Genomic DNA, 15,918 nt, shown 5'->3' on the forward strand with positions numbered 1-15,918 from the left:
GGTACTTTCATAGCATGCTTCCTGGTCAGGCACAAAACAATCTGTGGAGTCCAAACTGTGTAATGCTTTTCTTCAAAAAATGACAAGAAAAACATTTTGTTAACAAATTTAAGTTTTATTAAGATCAGAGAACACAACAAAATAATATGCTGCCAAGACAGGAGGTATTTACAAGGCCAGAAATTATAACAGCAATTGTGGAAGCTTTATAAATATGTAAATACCCATTTTGCCTGCAACGTAGAGTTTACCTTCATCAAAAATACAATCTAATGAGCAAAGCTCTCATTTCTCTATTTACAATTCATTGTCAGTCAAAATAATTTCTAAATATATATTTTCAGAGTATTTGTTTTACTGTGCATACATTATGCAAGCTTGGCAGGAATAACAAAGAAAACAAAACATATTTTTCTATAAATCTAGATATATTTATTCTCTTGCTTGAAATATAAATAATGAACATAATTTGCAAAAAGCTACTCAGTTTAAGGTACAGTAAGATATTTTTAGTAACAGATAAACCACCTGGTAGCTGCAGGCTTGACATTACAGTAGATCTGCACATATCAGAGTACTTTAACATGAACCACTCATACAAATCAGAATCGATAATTCCATCTGTGATGGTCGTCATAATTTAATTCACGTACTCGTGCACAATCAATACATTTAAACACACTCAAACACACACAAAGGACTCAACACAATAAAACAACAACTCATCCCTTTGCCCTCTTCTGACAGTGTTTTCCAATGCATTCTTTCAACAGACAGAAAAGGTCTTCCACTTCAGTAAAGGATTGCACATTTTCCCTCAGAAATTGAAATAATAAAATAAAACTTCACTTTGGTATGTTGTTTGCTAAATGGAGCAGTTATTCATCTAAGCAGCATATATATGCCTCATGACATTCTGTTATTTGTGCAAGAAAAGGATAATTTTGATACAACTGCTAACTGAATAACTGAAAAATGTTGCTGTATGTCTAATGACCTGACTTCAAGAATTTCGATTCTCAGAGACAGAGAAGGATCAAAAGTTTGGGTCATTCTAAGCCAAAGAGCTAAGTTCTAGTGAAAATCTGATACAACAGCAGCTGCCTCAAGCAAGGTAGTAAGGTTTGGAGCGCTACCAAACCGCCATCAGAGAGTTGAGCCTGAAACCCTGGAGTCTGGGAGAAAAGCGGTAATGGTTTTGTAGCCCTGGGCCCGTCGGATCATGTCCCGAGTCTCACAGTTGAGTTCCATCAGCTTTAGAGAAATTTCTGTCAGATCCTGCTTTGAGCCCACCAGAGCAAATGTTCCCGTCTGACCCAAAGTTTGGTGTCTGAAGTAGATGTTCAGTAATGTTTGGATCTCATCCTCAGAGTGGTTGCCAAAGATGTCATTAGGCCACGTTGTTCTGCAAACAAACATCCACATATCTTTGCAATTAGGGTAAAATAACACAAGGTATTCCCTGAATGAATATCAAAAAGAATGTTTTACTTATCACACCTGCATTCACGAATATAGAGAATTGCTTTTGAAAACTCATTGTTCTTCAAGCCCTCGAGGATGGCCTGCACAGCAGCTTCAGAGGAGCTCAGGATGGTCTCAGAGCAGGAAGTGTCAAAAGTAGAAATCTTCTCATTTGACACTGAGGCTGCTGCTGTTCTCAGGTTGCTCTTCAATTGATTTAGCTCTCTAGACATATTTGTAAGCTAAAAATTGGGAGGGGTTAATAATAATTTTACATAAGTTAGATGTTAATGTGCATTTGAACATAAAAGACAACAAAAGCTAAACAGACCTACCTCTGGAAACGAGCTTATTGCATGGACCTGCTCAATCAGCTTACAATAAGACTGAAAAAGCAGCAACAACTGAAAGTGGAGTTTGTAGAGTCTTTGACAGAGCTCCAGTTGCTGGAAGGAAAATGGTTTTGGATCAAACACAAACTTACTGTAGATCTTGAATGACAACTTTAAAAGATTACAATTGTGATGAAGTTGATATGAAAATAAATAGGATGTTAGTTTTAAGTAAACAGAGAAACAAAAGAAGCCACTACAAACTTACAGCCAGAGATTCCATTTGCTACCAAGCAGGCATGTTACAAGACAGAAAAGAAGATAAGAAAAGAGAAAACCAAGGCCATGCAATTAAGACTTGTATTAGAAACTGAACAAAAACTATCTGAACTGTTTAACATGCTCAGAAAAGTGAAGAATTGTGATTCAATAGTGTTTTGCGAAATAATTCTTTGAATTGTTTTGCATTTTGTCATGTTACAATCACAAATTTCCATGCATTTTATTAGAATTTTATATGCTAAACTAGCATAAAGTAGCACATAGTTGTGAAGAGAAAGGACAAGGTTTCAATCTGTCTTTGACAAATAGAAACAAATTTACATCTAAATTTTCACTGATTTGCACATTTCTGCACAGCACCTCACCCTCAAGATACCCTTCCTTTGGATTGTGGTGGCACATTCATTAATTAGAACTGTCCAGTTAAAATCTAGACCTAAATCCAAATGAAAATCTGAATAGATTTGAACTATTTTGCATAGAAGAATGAAAGAATGAAAGCGTAACTGCTAGAGAAATACACTGAAGGACCTGCAGCTTTAACTCCAGCTAAAAGTCTATCTGCAAAGTATTGACCTAATGGGAATTATTAGAAATTCAAGCAACAGTTTTAAGACCTTTCTAAAAGGTTTAAACACATTGTACAATTTCCCCTGCAGTTCTCGATTACTGCATAAACTACTTTGTGTAGACCTATCAAATCAAAAATGCAAATAAAATACATAGATATTTGTGTTTGTAACAGGACAAACAGTTTAAGGTGTATGATGACTTTTGCAAGGTACTGTATGTGTCTAAAAATATGTATGAAAAAAGGAAGGTGTTATACACTATTGGACAAAATGAAACAAGCCAAACAATTTAACATTTTCATATTATAAGAAATGCTTTGGAAAGTTAAGCATTGAAAAGTGAAACATTCTGATTTGAATTGTTTACAGATGGATTAATGGAAGATTAATGGATTGTTTGCTGAACCATGCAGAGCAGAGCTGACAATTATCACAATGCAAGTGACAGAAAGGAATGTGGCATGCACTGATTTGAGGCTGAAACAAACTGAGTGACATAAAGAGGTAACACTCACAGAGCTACAGTAGCACACAGTAACCGTAATGCAGAAAGTACAGTATGAAAGAGCAGATGAACAGAATCCAAGTTTCCTCAGTTATCTCTGGACAAATATCCACTTTTTTGCGTGAACAAAAGCTAAAGGCTTGAGGCAATGGAAATCTGTGTAATTGTTATATTTTTTAATATGGTGACAGTGTCTTGAAATAAAAATGCTTTACTTTTTCTTCATGCTCCACCGGTTGGCATGTCACTGCAACCCCAGCAGTCCTGGGAAAGGTGGCCTTACAGCTGTTCAGCCACTGCAAGCAACAAACACAAGGTGGTTGAGATTCAAACAGCATAATAACAAGAAACTGGTCAGATGAATTTTGTTAAATATAATTTATCTCCTTACAGTGAGAGTTGCCTCTTTTCTGTTGTTGTAAGTATCAAGGTACTCTTGAAGCTCTAGGACGCTGAATTTCATTTTTTCCAGAAATCCACAGGACATTATCTGTAGAAAAGACATTATTCTTTATTATTGTTTTTTATTATTATTTCAATCATCTAACAGATGTACATTGTTGAAAAATTTGTTTTGAGCTACTTACTGTGTCAGCATCAATAAACAGAGTTGGGCACTCGGAGCAAGATGCCAGGATCTCAGAAGATCTGAGAAACTTTGATCCTAATCCCCTCAAGCCATCACCAAGGTAACTCACAGCATCACACGTCAAGGAACAAAATTTAGCTTGGATACTCTGGAAACCATTAAAAACACATTGACTGTAAAAATGATAGATATTCAATTTCTTCACAAAAAAAAATAAAAAATTTCTAATTTATGAGTGAAATATGCAATATCTGGTAAACAGATGTTGAAAGATTGGTATACAAAATATCTTTAGATTGACCTCTATTCTAAATATGGACACTTATTTTTTTTAACAGATGATCATCCTGTTAATTTATTGACCTTAATCTGGACACAATTTTGACTCTATTTTGATTTTTTTATTATTATTCTGAGAAACGGACAGAAATATTCAGGTGTTTCTTTTTTATGATGAAGACCATTCACTGGGAAGATCAGGATTTTACCCTTCAGGCTGATTTTGAGAAAAAAAGACTGATCAGTTTCTGAAAATTAATACAACTTAAAATAATCTAATAAAGCTACAAACTCATAAACCAAAACACTTCAGAATCTATTTCTTATTTTGCCTTCACATGTCCATTTGTGCTGCTCTGTTTTTAACAGTTCATCTTAATTTATAAAAATTTTTTTATAACTCCCTATCCGTACCATAAACATGGGGAAATAGTGGCACAGTTTTGCCCTTAATTCCAAACTGTTTGAATACAAAATGAAGATAAAAGCTATCCTTATGGTGAGATGATCCTACCTGAAACAGTGATGAAAACACTTGAAATGTGTAGACAGCACAGGAACCATCTGAGTCTGAGACGAGCTGGTTGAGGTGACTTCGCCAGGCCTCCTCTGCATCGTCACAAACTGTTGGCTGGAAAGCAGCAAGAATGGCAGAGAAGAAGGGTGACGGCGGAGGTGAAGAGCGGGACTCCAGCATGTCATCTTTCTCCTCTTCAGGAAGACTAAATACAAAAATGAAGCAAATTGAATTAATCTTACTGACAAACTAAATATTTATGGTTGACTGTGATTGGGTACCTCGGTAAGCTGCAGTGTAGGTCCAGCTCTTCCTTGTCATAATATGCCACATCCATACTCAAACTGTCCCCACATTGATATTCAGAAGGCAGTTCGTTGACAGAAAGAGACAAATCGTCCTCGTGGACACTACTGTCTTCATCCTCTTGTGACACCTCATATTGGAAAACAAAAGAGGGACATCTTCTTAGCTAACCTTGATGGTAACTAAATTCAAAGTGTAAATTAATATTGAAATGCATGCATACATTTAATTATTATTCCCTTTGTTATACTTCATTATTAAACAGATCATATCCTATTTAAAAATAATTCACTAACCTTTCATCTGGACCCTATGGTCTCTCCTTTTGATGTTTTCTTTAATCTTGTGAATTTTGTATGCAAACATCGTGCCAATTGATGAATGAAATATTAAATATTTAAACAGCCATGATTATGGCCTTATGGCCTTTTTTCAGACAGGCAATGTGTAAACCTTTCCTGACTGTTCACATGCCAAGAGTTTTTAGTTGTCCCTCAGAGCCACCCCCACAGAAGCAGCAGGTATACACATTGCCTCAAACAGACACAAGCAAATAAACACTTATTTATGTTCTTTTTAACCTTTTAGACTCTCATCCAATTTCTGGCATGAATAAATAAAAGCACAAACTAGCCCACTGCCCAGAGAATAGCATATTGTCCTGTTGTAGATTTTAGTTCAATATTGTTATGCATGCAAGTCTTTGATTAATTTAAATCAGCCCATGCTCTTCTTTGAAGACAGGAAAAGACAGGAAAAACCCCCACACACATGCAAAATTATGTAACAGAGACCAAACCCAAAGCATATTTCAAGCTGAAGACATTACACAAAACAATTCCACAGTAGAGCAACTATTTAGCAAAATTAGTAAAGAATTCCAGAATGGAACTGCGGTAGGAGTTAGTGTTTCTGAGGATCTCAGACACTCTGAAGCCCTTATTCACCCGCTGCTTCGAGTCCTCTGAGAGTTGGACTTCGAAACTGGGATTTTTGGTGCCCAGAGGGGTTGAATTTGCCAAGGTTGAGTCAAAAGTGGCAGAGGAGGTATCCGCGCTGCTGATCTCTGGTGTCGGAGAAAGGCTGACAGTCTGAAATGAGACAGGGACAGTGAAGTGAAATAAAAACAGATAATATTCCACCCTCTTGATTGCATTGCCAATGTATGAATGGAACCCTTCATAAACATACTGCCAGCACTCTTTTACTTTACACAGCCTAAGAAAACTCCAGTACCTCCAGTACTTTGGCTGGCATCACATGAAGATCATTTTATATTGCACAACCAGCATATCTTTACATTTTAATAGTTTGAAGCTGCTACTAGACATACAATAATATAAAAAGCATTCTAAACACTTTTTAAAGTATGTCAATTACAAATAATGTCAATTACAGTCTACAGAGAGAAATCCTAATGGCCTGAATTGAACAAAGATTTCAAAGTTTTTAAAAATGTGAGATTTCTGTTTTTAAGACAAAAAAAAATCATTGAAAGAAACAGTTTAAAAGTCTTTGCTTCATTAAGGTTTGAAATTAGTGTTACATTCTCACAAAAACTTACGATCTGAGAGTGGGAGAGAATCTGGCTGGCCGCAAGCGAATCGTCCTCAGATGATTCATCCGAGTCTTCATGGGTAATCTTACTGAGGCTGGGCATGCTGCTAGACAGCTGACTCTCCTCCAGAGGCTGCAGGTCACTTTGGTCCAAGCTGTCCACAGAGTGGCGACGCACTCCCCAGTTAAAGTTGTCCACAGTCTCACCCTGCAACAGTAAAGCATCTTGCATTGAAAAATATCAAGATGCAGGTGGAAGCTCTTGGTTTGTTTCGACATGAATTAACCCAACAACATACATGCAAGCATTGTGCAAAACCACTAGCTGGGGGTCAAACTGTGTTATGAGCCTATCAAATCTTTGAATGAAATTTACTGAAGCTGCAGTTAAACACTTGAGGAGATAACACTGTGAAAATACTAACAGAGTAAGTTTTTAAGACAACATGACTTTACAGATCTTCCAAAATCCAACAATTTTCCAAATAAATTGGTCAAATGGGAGATTTGATAACCTCAGGTGATTTGTATCTTTTAATAACAAACCTATTCCATCTATTAATGTACACATTCCCACACTTTACAAGCAACAGGCTTGTTTCAAACTCAAACTATTCTTTTGTGTTTTTCCTGAACAACATTCATAGATAGAATGTTGGTAGAACAAAAACGAAGGCAAGTTATTTCTTTCGTAAGCTTCAGATACAGTGTGTCCAGTGCTTGCTCAAGTGGGCATAATGAGTTCTGTAAATTGAAGAACATGCATAAGTATTCAGTATTTCTGCCATCAGTGTATCAGCTAAACTACCCACACCAGAAAACTTTTTTTATTATTCATGGCACGACAAGCAAAACTGCAACAAGAGAAAACTTACCTGCAGCTCCTGGATAGCACAAATAAGACAAAAAACAGAATCCTCATTACATACGTCAGGGAGTGGGGGTGGGATTGGCATCTTTATGCCTCTTCTAAAAGTTTTTAAACAAAGCTAAGGTGACTGTGACTCACCTCTCCGTCTTCAAGCTCAACATCCAGGAAGTCAAAGTCTTTGAAGACTCTGAACTGCTGCTCGGAGGTGGTGTCGTCCATGTTCTCGAGCTCGCGGGTTCCCTCATCAGAGGACACCAGGCTGGGCTGGTGCTCTATCAGGTCCAGTTCTCCACAACTAGAGAAGATAACCTACAAAGAAAGGCTTTAGTCATTTTTACATACATTATAAGAAAGTCTACTCAAAAATGCTAAAGATTTTATCACTGAAAATTACCGAAGGATTTTTAGTGAGCCCCACTTCTTGTCCACAAAGTGACAAGACATGCACCAGCTTTTCTCGTGTTCTTTTCTGCAGAAGGAGAATGGTATTAACGTTCAAATTTAGATCATTTTTTCCACATTGTAAATATCTATTAAAAAGGTCCATAAATTGATCTAAAATGCATCACCACATTTTTAGAGCAATCTTCCAGTGAAATAGGCTGACTTTCTTACCTGTGAAGATTGAGGCCTCTTCCAGCTGACTGGAACCAGGACGTTGTTGGTGTTGGACCCAGAGGAGGTGGAGGAAGTGCTGCGGGTCACAGATGTGGCCATGCTCCTCACATCGTGACCTGGGGAACGCTTCAGATCGTCGTAACGCCGTCCGATTACTGGTGTCTAAAAGCAAACAAAAACGTGCAGAAACAATTGATATTCAGTCTGGAAAAGCATAAAGGAGAAAAATACCTCCTAGATTTTAACAGTTCATGACTTGGGCTCCATGGAAACACCCACTTTGCCTGGTCTCAAAGGGATTCCAGATAAAATAAAGCAAATAACAAAATTTGGTTGTTTTTGTTTAGGTTTTTGTGTAAAAACTCAGGTATTCTGACAATTCTCAATTACAGGTCTGATATACCTCGGGTGTGGAGAGTCAGTACAACTCAGTGTATCACAAAACAGAGGAAAAGAAGCAGCAAAAGATGTGACATCATTTCCTGCCATTCATAAACTGACATAAGTAGCTCTCCGTTCAGTTCCCACACACACATCACTAACAACACTTGGCTAACTGTATTTACAATTTGAATGACTCACAAGGGAATTTGAGTATAACCAATAAGAAGGAGAAAAAATGTTTTCTCTTCCAAAAGAGAACAACCTAAACAAAAAGCAAACCCAGGAAAAGAAAGTTCGGAGGTTACAAGGCCAAAGGCAGAAGTATGTAAACCTTTTAAGGGGTCAGAGAGAGCTTCAAAATATGGTAAAATGAAAAGAAAAGAACGTGTTCTTCACCTCAGAGATATCAAAGTGAAAATCCAGAGTTTTCCCAGGTAAGGCTTTGGAAGAGCGGTCCCACATGCGACTGATGTCTTCATAGGAGAAGTCACTTTGTGGGAGTGAAGGCTGTACTAAACTGGCTGATCGGGAAACTACCAGCTTCAAGATGTTCAGCGCTTCCCGCCAATGGGCCGTCTACAGAAAACACATACATGGATGCATTGATTCCTATGCGAAGCATACTTAAAAATATCATCAAAGGTCTTATTTGGTGTTTTTTACGTGGTTCTATTTTTATACCAGAGGTGCTGGAGGGAATAAAATGCAATATGAGAATAAACAGAGGCCTGACCAGAGACAGTCTGTTTATAGTCTGGGTGTGTCTACAAATTTACTGCACTAACACACAGGCAGCTTTTTTCCTCCTATTTTACGAGCCCTTACAGAAGGAACAGGGAATAAAGATCCTCTCAGTCTTTCCACTATGTACAGCTCCTTGAAAAAACATGCTTTTTTTCTCCTCAAGCATGTTTACATTTTGTGTTCTGTTGGAATTTTATGAGATGGACCAAAACACAGTAGATCTTAATTGTGAAAGGGAAGGAAAATTATGCATAGTTTTTCATGCACACACATGCCCTAAAAATGTAGATGGGCTCTGTATTTCTGTTGTTTACCTGCACAAACTTTTCAATTGTCTTGAGGACCTCTATGTTGAAGGGTTTGGCTTGAATGCCACTCAGGTCCATGTGACTCAGGAGGCTGTAGATGATTTGTAAAAGTGTCTGCTGCATAGAGGGGAGACCCTTCTCTAACAGCTGCAACAACAGTTAAACAAAATTCAGTTCGTGAAGCGGTGAAACTATATGACAGTAGCTGAGGGGGAAGAAAAGATCAGCTCCACGCACCTCTGCCATGTAGGTGACCAGGTTCAGGGTGATGTCTGAGAAGGTTTCATGGAGATACCGACACACCACGTTGACCCAAGAGAAGCAGTCTCGTGTGTAGGTGTGTGTTTTATACAAAGTCATGACGTGAGCGAGGTTGGACAGCTTGACATTCTTCTCCTCAAGGCAGACCTGCAGAAAACAACACAAAATATGGAAATATGCGGTCCAATTAGTATATAACGTTGGTAAGAAGTTTATAATACATGCATGGTTTATGCATTTTGGGCTTTTAATAGTGAATTTGAGCTATTCATTTAACAGGAATAGTAATAATACAACAAAAAGACATGATTATAGGTGCGCAGATATTAATTCAATATGAATTTTATACACAGGCAAAAATATGCATAAAGGCTCAAAAATATATAATAGTAATGATATTTAATCCTAAATGAATGTCCCTTGGAACGTTGCAAGAAAACCCTTTTCTTTTTGTAGCCATGAATAATACACAGAAAAAATATACATATATTTGGTGAGTCTTCTCATTGCGGATGTTAATGCTCACTTTACAAAGTTCATTTCTGGTATTTACTCAGTTTTTAACCATTGTTAACACATTTCCAAAAGAATGGAGATCAGAGCCATTCCCAAGGCTTCATTTTAGCCTATTATGTTCCCTTCAGACCCAGTTTTGATGTGTGCATTGAATTGATGACATAATGACGGAGGAATACGTCTTAAATTTTCAGCTTCACTTTTAATTAGTTGCTGGATAGTTGAAAATGTGAGTTCCTAAAAGGCGATCATCCCAAACGCACATCTAAGTAGTTTTGGAACAGATAAAGCAGGCTGTCATTAAAGATGTGGAATGGCCCCTACGTCAACCCAATTTAAAATTTTAAGACTGAGTTTAAAAGCAGTCTGATTCAAATAAGCTTCAATATTTCTGATAGGTAATGAGCCAAAAAGCATCTAACTAATGTGCAACATGCTTAAGAAATTAAACTAAATATTAGTGAGAGTGTATTTTTGTATTTGAGTCCATATGCATAGTTTGATCCTATGGTTTAGAGAAGATCGATAGGACATTCAAGTTGGTACATTATTGTTTTTACAAGTGATTGAAGTTGTTTGTTGTATAATCATTTGTTGCTTAAAAAAAAGAAGGTAAAAATGCACAATTAAATGCTGAAAATAAAAGTAACATTCATGTTGATGATGAATGAATATAAACTTCTTTTGTAAATGTTTATATAAACATCAACAAGCCCAAACCTGAGCTATCCTCTCAGCAACATCTTGACAAAAAGGGGATGGTGCATCAAAGTTCTGCACAAGATGTGGAAGCAAGCAGAGAACGTTCAAGGGAAAACCTGACAAACAGAGCACAGAAAAGTCATTTTAGACTTGCTAAAAAAGTAAATATCACTTGCAAGTACTTTCAGAAATCTTAAAATGATCTACTGAGTTCCCTTTTCACCTATGGCTTGTGATGTATCCACTACAGGAACTCTGGACACAGGTGTGAGTTGACAGAAGAGTTGTAGTGTGAGGTCCGTGGTGGAAGTGGATGTGAAGCCTTTTAACAGTAGCTGCTGGAGTCCAGTGAACTTGCTCCACTGCAGCTGGCTCTGGAGCTTCTCCAGCTTCTCCCGGTTCTCCTGCTTGTCCAGCGACATGTTGGTCAGCAGCTTATTCAGCAGCCTTAGTGACATCTGATACTCAAACTCAAAGTCTGACTCCATCAGCGACACTGCCACCCAGAAGACGGTGGCCAGCAGGTTGCTGGGGTGGTTTATGCTCATTGGGTCGGTGGTGTTGTCTTCGCTTCGCATCCTGGCTAACAGAACCTGTTGTTCGCAGGCTGGGATGCGGTCCAGTGTGGCACTGCGAGGAGGATCTGAACACCTGTCAGGTTCTCCGAATTTTTTGGGGACAGAAGAGCTCCTCTGATGTCTGCTCCGTTCTTCTCTCCTCAGGCTGAGCTGCCCTGTGCTCTTTCTATTTGACAGCTGTTTAAAGCTGGTAAGGAAATCTGGAGAGGATGCTCTGTAATTCAACAAACAGTGCAATAAACGGAATGGATACTTAACAGAACACCAGTTGGAAACAAAGCTGCACAGAGGAAGCACAAACCTCGTAAAGAAAGCCATAAGATCATTGTTTTTCAGGCAGTTCGCCAAGTTATCCACAACAGATTCCAGAGTAAGTAATACTTCCATAACATAGCCCTGAGAGGAACATACACAAATCAGTTCTGAAGACCTTTTCCAGAGTCTTTTTTACTGTATTTTAAAGTTTAAATATAACACCTTACCACATACTATTAATTCACATACTTACTTGGACTTCTTCACCATGTTCACCGATGACTTCCACAAGCCTCGACAGCAGGTCAGACACAGCGTGGGCAGAAATGGGCTGACGAAGAGCTCTAAACACCTGAAAGGAGCGGCTGGCATAGTGACGAGATGAGCTACACAGAGCCGTCTGGAGGGCCACTTCACTGAGCTGCTGCTCCAAAAAGTAATCTGATCAGGAGAGAGAACATGAAGAGTAAATCAACCCCTGTAACTGCATGGGAAAGGATTAATACTCAGTATGATCACTCCTGTTACCTGACTTGGACTCCTTAAAAACAGATACAACATGCCGCAGAAAGTTTGTCAGTTGTGCTGTGCTTTTAGAGATTTGGTTCTTTGGTGAAATGTCTTCGTGACACCACAATGGTCCATATGGTCTTAAAAAAAAAAAAACAAGATTTTGTTTTGTTACAATAAACCCACATTATAACCTCTTTTTAAAGGTAGTTCTGCTGGAAGGTTATTCTTCTAAAACATTATCATACAAAAGCTTAGTCTTGAATAATTGCCAGGATACAGTTCTACACATTTCAAGGATCAACTGTTTTCTATTTTGTTACCCTTTAAAAAACGTGTAATTTATTCTTCACAATAAGAAAATGATTGTGTCAAGGCAAGTGGGTAGTAAAAGGTTGTGCACATACATATTTTTACCTGATGTCAAAACAAAGTTATGAAACTTTAAAGAAAATTTAAGCATAAAGTGTTTCTTTTAAGCGCTGTTTCTTGTGATTATTTAGTAATTGTTGTTTCAGCTGTGCCTTCTAACTTTCAGACCTTAAATGTTACATTTATTTACACATGCAAAACAAATTGCAATACAAAAGCACTACCACTAGGTGGAGACCTACGTCCAGAAACATTCTGCAGGACATCAATGTCATTTCTAGGCATTATTTTACCACACTTTAGCTGTAATACACAGTTAGTGACTAAATTACAAAAAACAATGCATCAATATGGTTACCTTGTTATCAAAAACTCAATGAGCTTATTGCTCTTCTCATTGATTTTGCAGGAGCTCACAAACTCCTCCATCTCCTGTGCGATCTCTGGCAGGTTGCTGCTGCTGCCCCCCAGACTCAAACTGGACGATGTGGAGGAAGAGCTCAGGCCAGAGTCTGGCACCGGAGATGCCTGGCACTCCCGCAGGAAGTCACAGCCACCTAAACACAAAACAAAGGATCAATTATTTAATAGTTTGCCCCATTTGAGCAGCGTCTACCTCGGATCACCTAACTGCACTATTTAAAACAAATGCATTATTTTGCAAAAAAATCTGGAGAATAAATAAAACAAAGCTTTGCAATATACAACCTGTTGGTAAGTAATGTCTAGACAATTTTCAAGAAAAATGATTAGCAGTTGAACCAATTGACGTTTGAGCAGATGGCCCCAATTTAGACTGGAGGATAAAAATAGCAGAATGGAATGCTTTAATCAAAACCTCTGATGTCCTCGGTACTCAGTATTGCTTTTGGCACAGTGTCCAAATAGTTTCTCCCCAAGATAAGAAACTGATCTATTGTCTTCGAGGAATGCAAGCCATCCCCTTCTGACTTTCAAGTTTATAATAGCCAGACAGAAAAGCCACATGACAAATGCAAGCCTGCTTTATCAAGAGGTGTGCTAATTCAGACTTCCAGGAGAGTGAGAACAGCTCTGATAGCTGACAAACGTGACTACCTGCAGGTGAATATTCCATCTGAAGGCAGGATGTGCAAGTGAGGGTCTTGAGGACATTGACTTCCCGCGTCTGCAGTAAAACTGATGCAATGGTCTGAAAGTTGTTGTTACAGAACAAGGTGATGAACAGGTGAAGGAGCAGACGTTTGCTGTGCTCGAAAACCTCAGGGCGACAGTGATCCATGCCTGTAAAGCAAACACAAAGATCAGATGAGCTGCCGCACTTTGACACCATCTTACAAAAGCATGCAAAGCAGGTGAACTTTCACACATATTATCACATTACAGACATAAACAACAAAGTCTTTTAATAGGACTTTATGTGGCAGACCAGCACGAAGTTATGCAAGCCTCCAAAGCTTGGTGTAATAAATACATTAGTGAACAAATATAAAGTACAACCCAGGCAGTTAGGGGATGTGGTTATGGAGAAGAGCAAAACAAGGTTTAAATTAATAAACTATTTACAAAGCACTGTTCAGTCAATCCTCTGCAAATTGAAAGATCAAGTCATGACTTGAAACCTTATATTAGACTGTAATCCATCTAAACTGATTGTGCAGGCAAGGGAAGTCTTTATCAGAGAAGCAAAGAGGCCTATGATAACTTTAGAAGAGCAGCAGAATCCACAGGTAAATGGATAAATTCTAAAACGATGTGCTTCAAGTTGGGTACAAGCCATGAAGCGATACAGCAAACGTGAAAAACGATATTGTGGACAAATAGATAACTTTTTTGCCTTCACACAAAATGCTGTGAGTGGAAGAAAACTAACACTGCACTTCTCCTTTGAATGATTAATGACACCCTCCTTCCAATCCGACTGAGCTTGAGATATTTTGGAAAAATAGAGAGAAATGAGGTTTCAGACAAACCCAAATAAACTTGAGAGATGAAACTATTGCGAAAGGTATTTGCAGAAACAATCGGTGCTGAATATAAAACCATGGCTCGCTTTTCAGATTAATGACTCCTAGCAGAATCATTAATCATTCTCATCTTTCAGATATACAGTGAAATGAATTATGTTATGTTTGTCACTGTGACGTGACAAAATATGAAAAAGGTGAAGGGTGTTAATATCTTTGCATGACACTCCAGTGTTTCTACAAGAAAAAAATAAATTATCATAGTTTGACAAGTATAAGTAATTAAAAAAATACAATAGTATAGAGTCTTTACCCAAAAACAGAGCATGTAGGATTAAAGGAAGGTGCAACGTCCAGTCCTCTCTCACACCATGATCCACCACCAGCTCGGTCATGAAGATTACTGCAATATTACACCTAAAGTAATCACAAAATATAAGGAAACATGTTACATAACCTATTTCACATCTGTGACCAATTGTACAGTTCTACAGCTTCAAAAGAAACCTCAGCAAACTGTTTAAACATTAAATATATATCTTAATCTTGTAACCTGTGCAGTGGTCCTCTGGGAGTGATGGTTTCTGGTAAAAAGTCCACCAGTGGAGCCCAGCATCCTCCATTAAGCGGCATGGGGAGCGGGTGGGGTTTGTTTGCTTCAATAACAAACGTCAGCCAATCCACATAGGGCGGCAGAGGTTCATCTAAGTGATCATAGGATATTAATTTAGCATTCATTCATATTTAATATAATTCAACAAACATTTGTGTGAGTAACAATACATATAATATCAATGTCACAATATTTTGTAAGACTCTGCTGCATTTTCTTTTTTTTTTGGTTATTTCTTTTTGTTATTTATATTAGACCAAGTTTAGTCACACTAGGTTGTTTTGGGACAGAAACCACAGTGCAGAGAACCTGGGCTTGGCTGCTTGAATTTTATTGCAGAGTCACAGAAGCCTGAGGCCTTTTACGCATTGCTCATCCATCCTTAGAGGCTCCATGCTTTCTTCGTTCTTGCTCTTTATGCCAAATTGTGTTTCTCACCAAACAAAAATAACAGACATAATTCCTTCAAGTTTTTAACACAATGTAACACATACTTTTCTCTTCATCGTAAGATCCTCCTGAACTGTTGCTGTAACGTGACTCCAGTCGGCTGTGTGCTCTCATTATATGGCCAAGCCTGAGACCAGAAAGACATATATATCTATGAAGATATCAATAAATGTCCTCCAAGGCCGTAATTATCTCTGATCACATGATTTATGTCATCAGTGGACACTTTACCTCTCCTCGTTCTCCTTCATGGTCTTGATGTCATCTGTGTCGGGAAAGTTATCTTGGCAAGCTATGACAGTGTTGCTGCTTGATGTGGTTCCTGAAGAAAGAACCATAAGTGGACATGTTATATAACATGTTAAAGGAATTACAGCTACCACGCAT

General features: G+C 38.1%; 1 protein-coding gene across 1 annotated transcript in view; it reads right to left on the reverse strand.

The window, feature by feature from the left end:
• Positions 1-94: 94 nt before the first annotated feature.
• The window catches only part of frya (furry homolog a (Drosophila)), a 38,024-nt gene continuing 22,200 nt past the window's right edge, over positions 95-15,918 (reverse strand). The window contains 27 exon segments of the mRNA XM_044119695.1: positions 95-1,405; positions 1,501-1,706; positions 1,800-1,910; positions 3,371-3,451; positions 3,547-3,645; positions 3,743-3,892; positions 4,538-4,745; positions 4,822-4,976; positions 5,794-5,937; positions 6,411-6,611; positions 7,413-7,583; positions 7,669-7,743; positions 7,890-8,054; positions 8,673-8,852; positions 9,335-9,475; positions 9,566-9,736; positions 10,826-10,923; positions 11,031-11,599; positions 11,687-11,781; positions 11,894-12,081; positions 12,169-12,290; positions 12,881-13,079; positions 13,600-13,785; positions 14,782-14,885; positions 15,022-15,172; positions 15,576-15,658; positions 15,763-15,853. Of these exon segments, the coding sequence (XP_043975630.1) occupies positions 1,147-1,405; positions 1,501-1,706; positions 1,800-1,910; positions 3,371-3,451; positions 3,547-3,645; positions 3,743-3,892; positions 4,538-4,745; positions 4,822-4,976; positions 5,794-5,937; positions 6,411-6,611; positions 7,413-7,583; positions 7,669-7,743; positions 7,890-8,054; positions 8,673-8,852; positions 9,335-9,475; positions 9,566-9,736; positions 10,826-10,923; positions 11,031-11,599; positions 11,687-11,781; positions 11,894-12,081; positions 12,169-12,290; positions 12,881-13,079; positions 13,600-13,785; positions 14,782-14,885; positions 15,022-15,172; positions 15,576-15,658; positions 15,763-15,853 (4,403 nt within the window). The 3' untranslated portion in view covers positions 95-1,146.

The sequence above is a fragment of the Gambusia affinis genome, linkage group LG06 (assembly GCF_019740435.1).
Source record: "Gambusia affinis linkage group LG06, SWU_Gaff_1.0, whole genome shotgun sequence".
NCBI lineage: Eukaryota > Metazoa > Chordata > Actinopteri > Cyprinodontiformes > Poeciliidae > Gambusia > Gambusia affinis.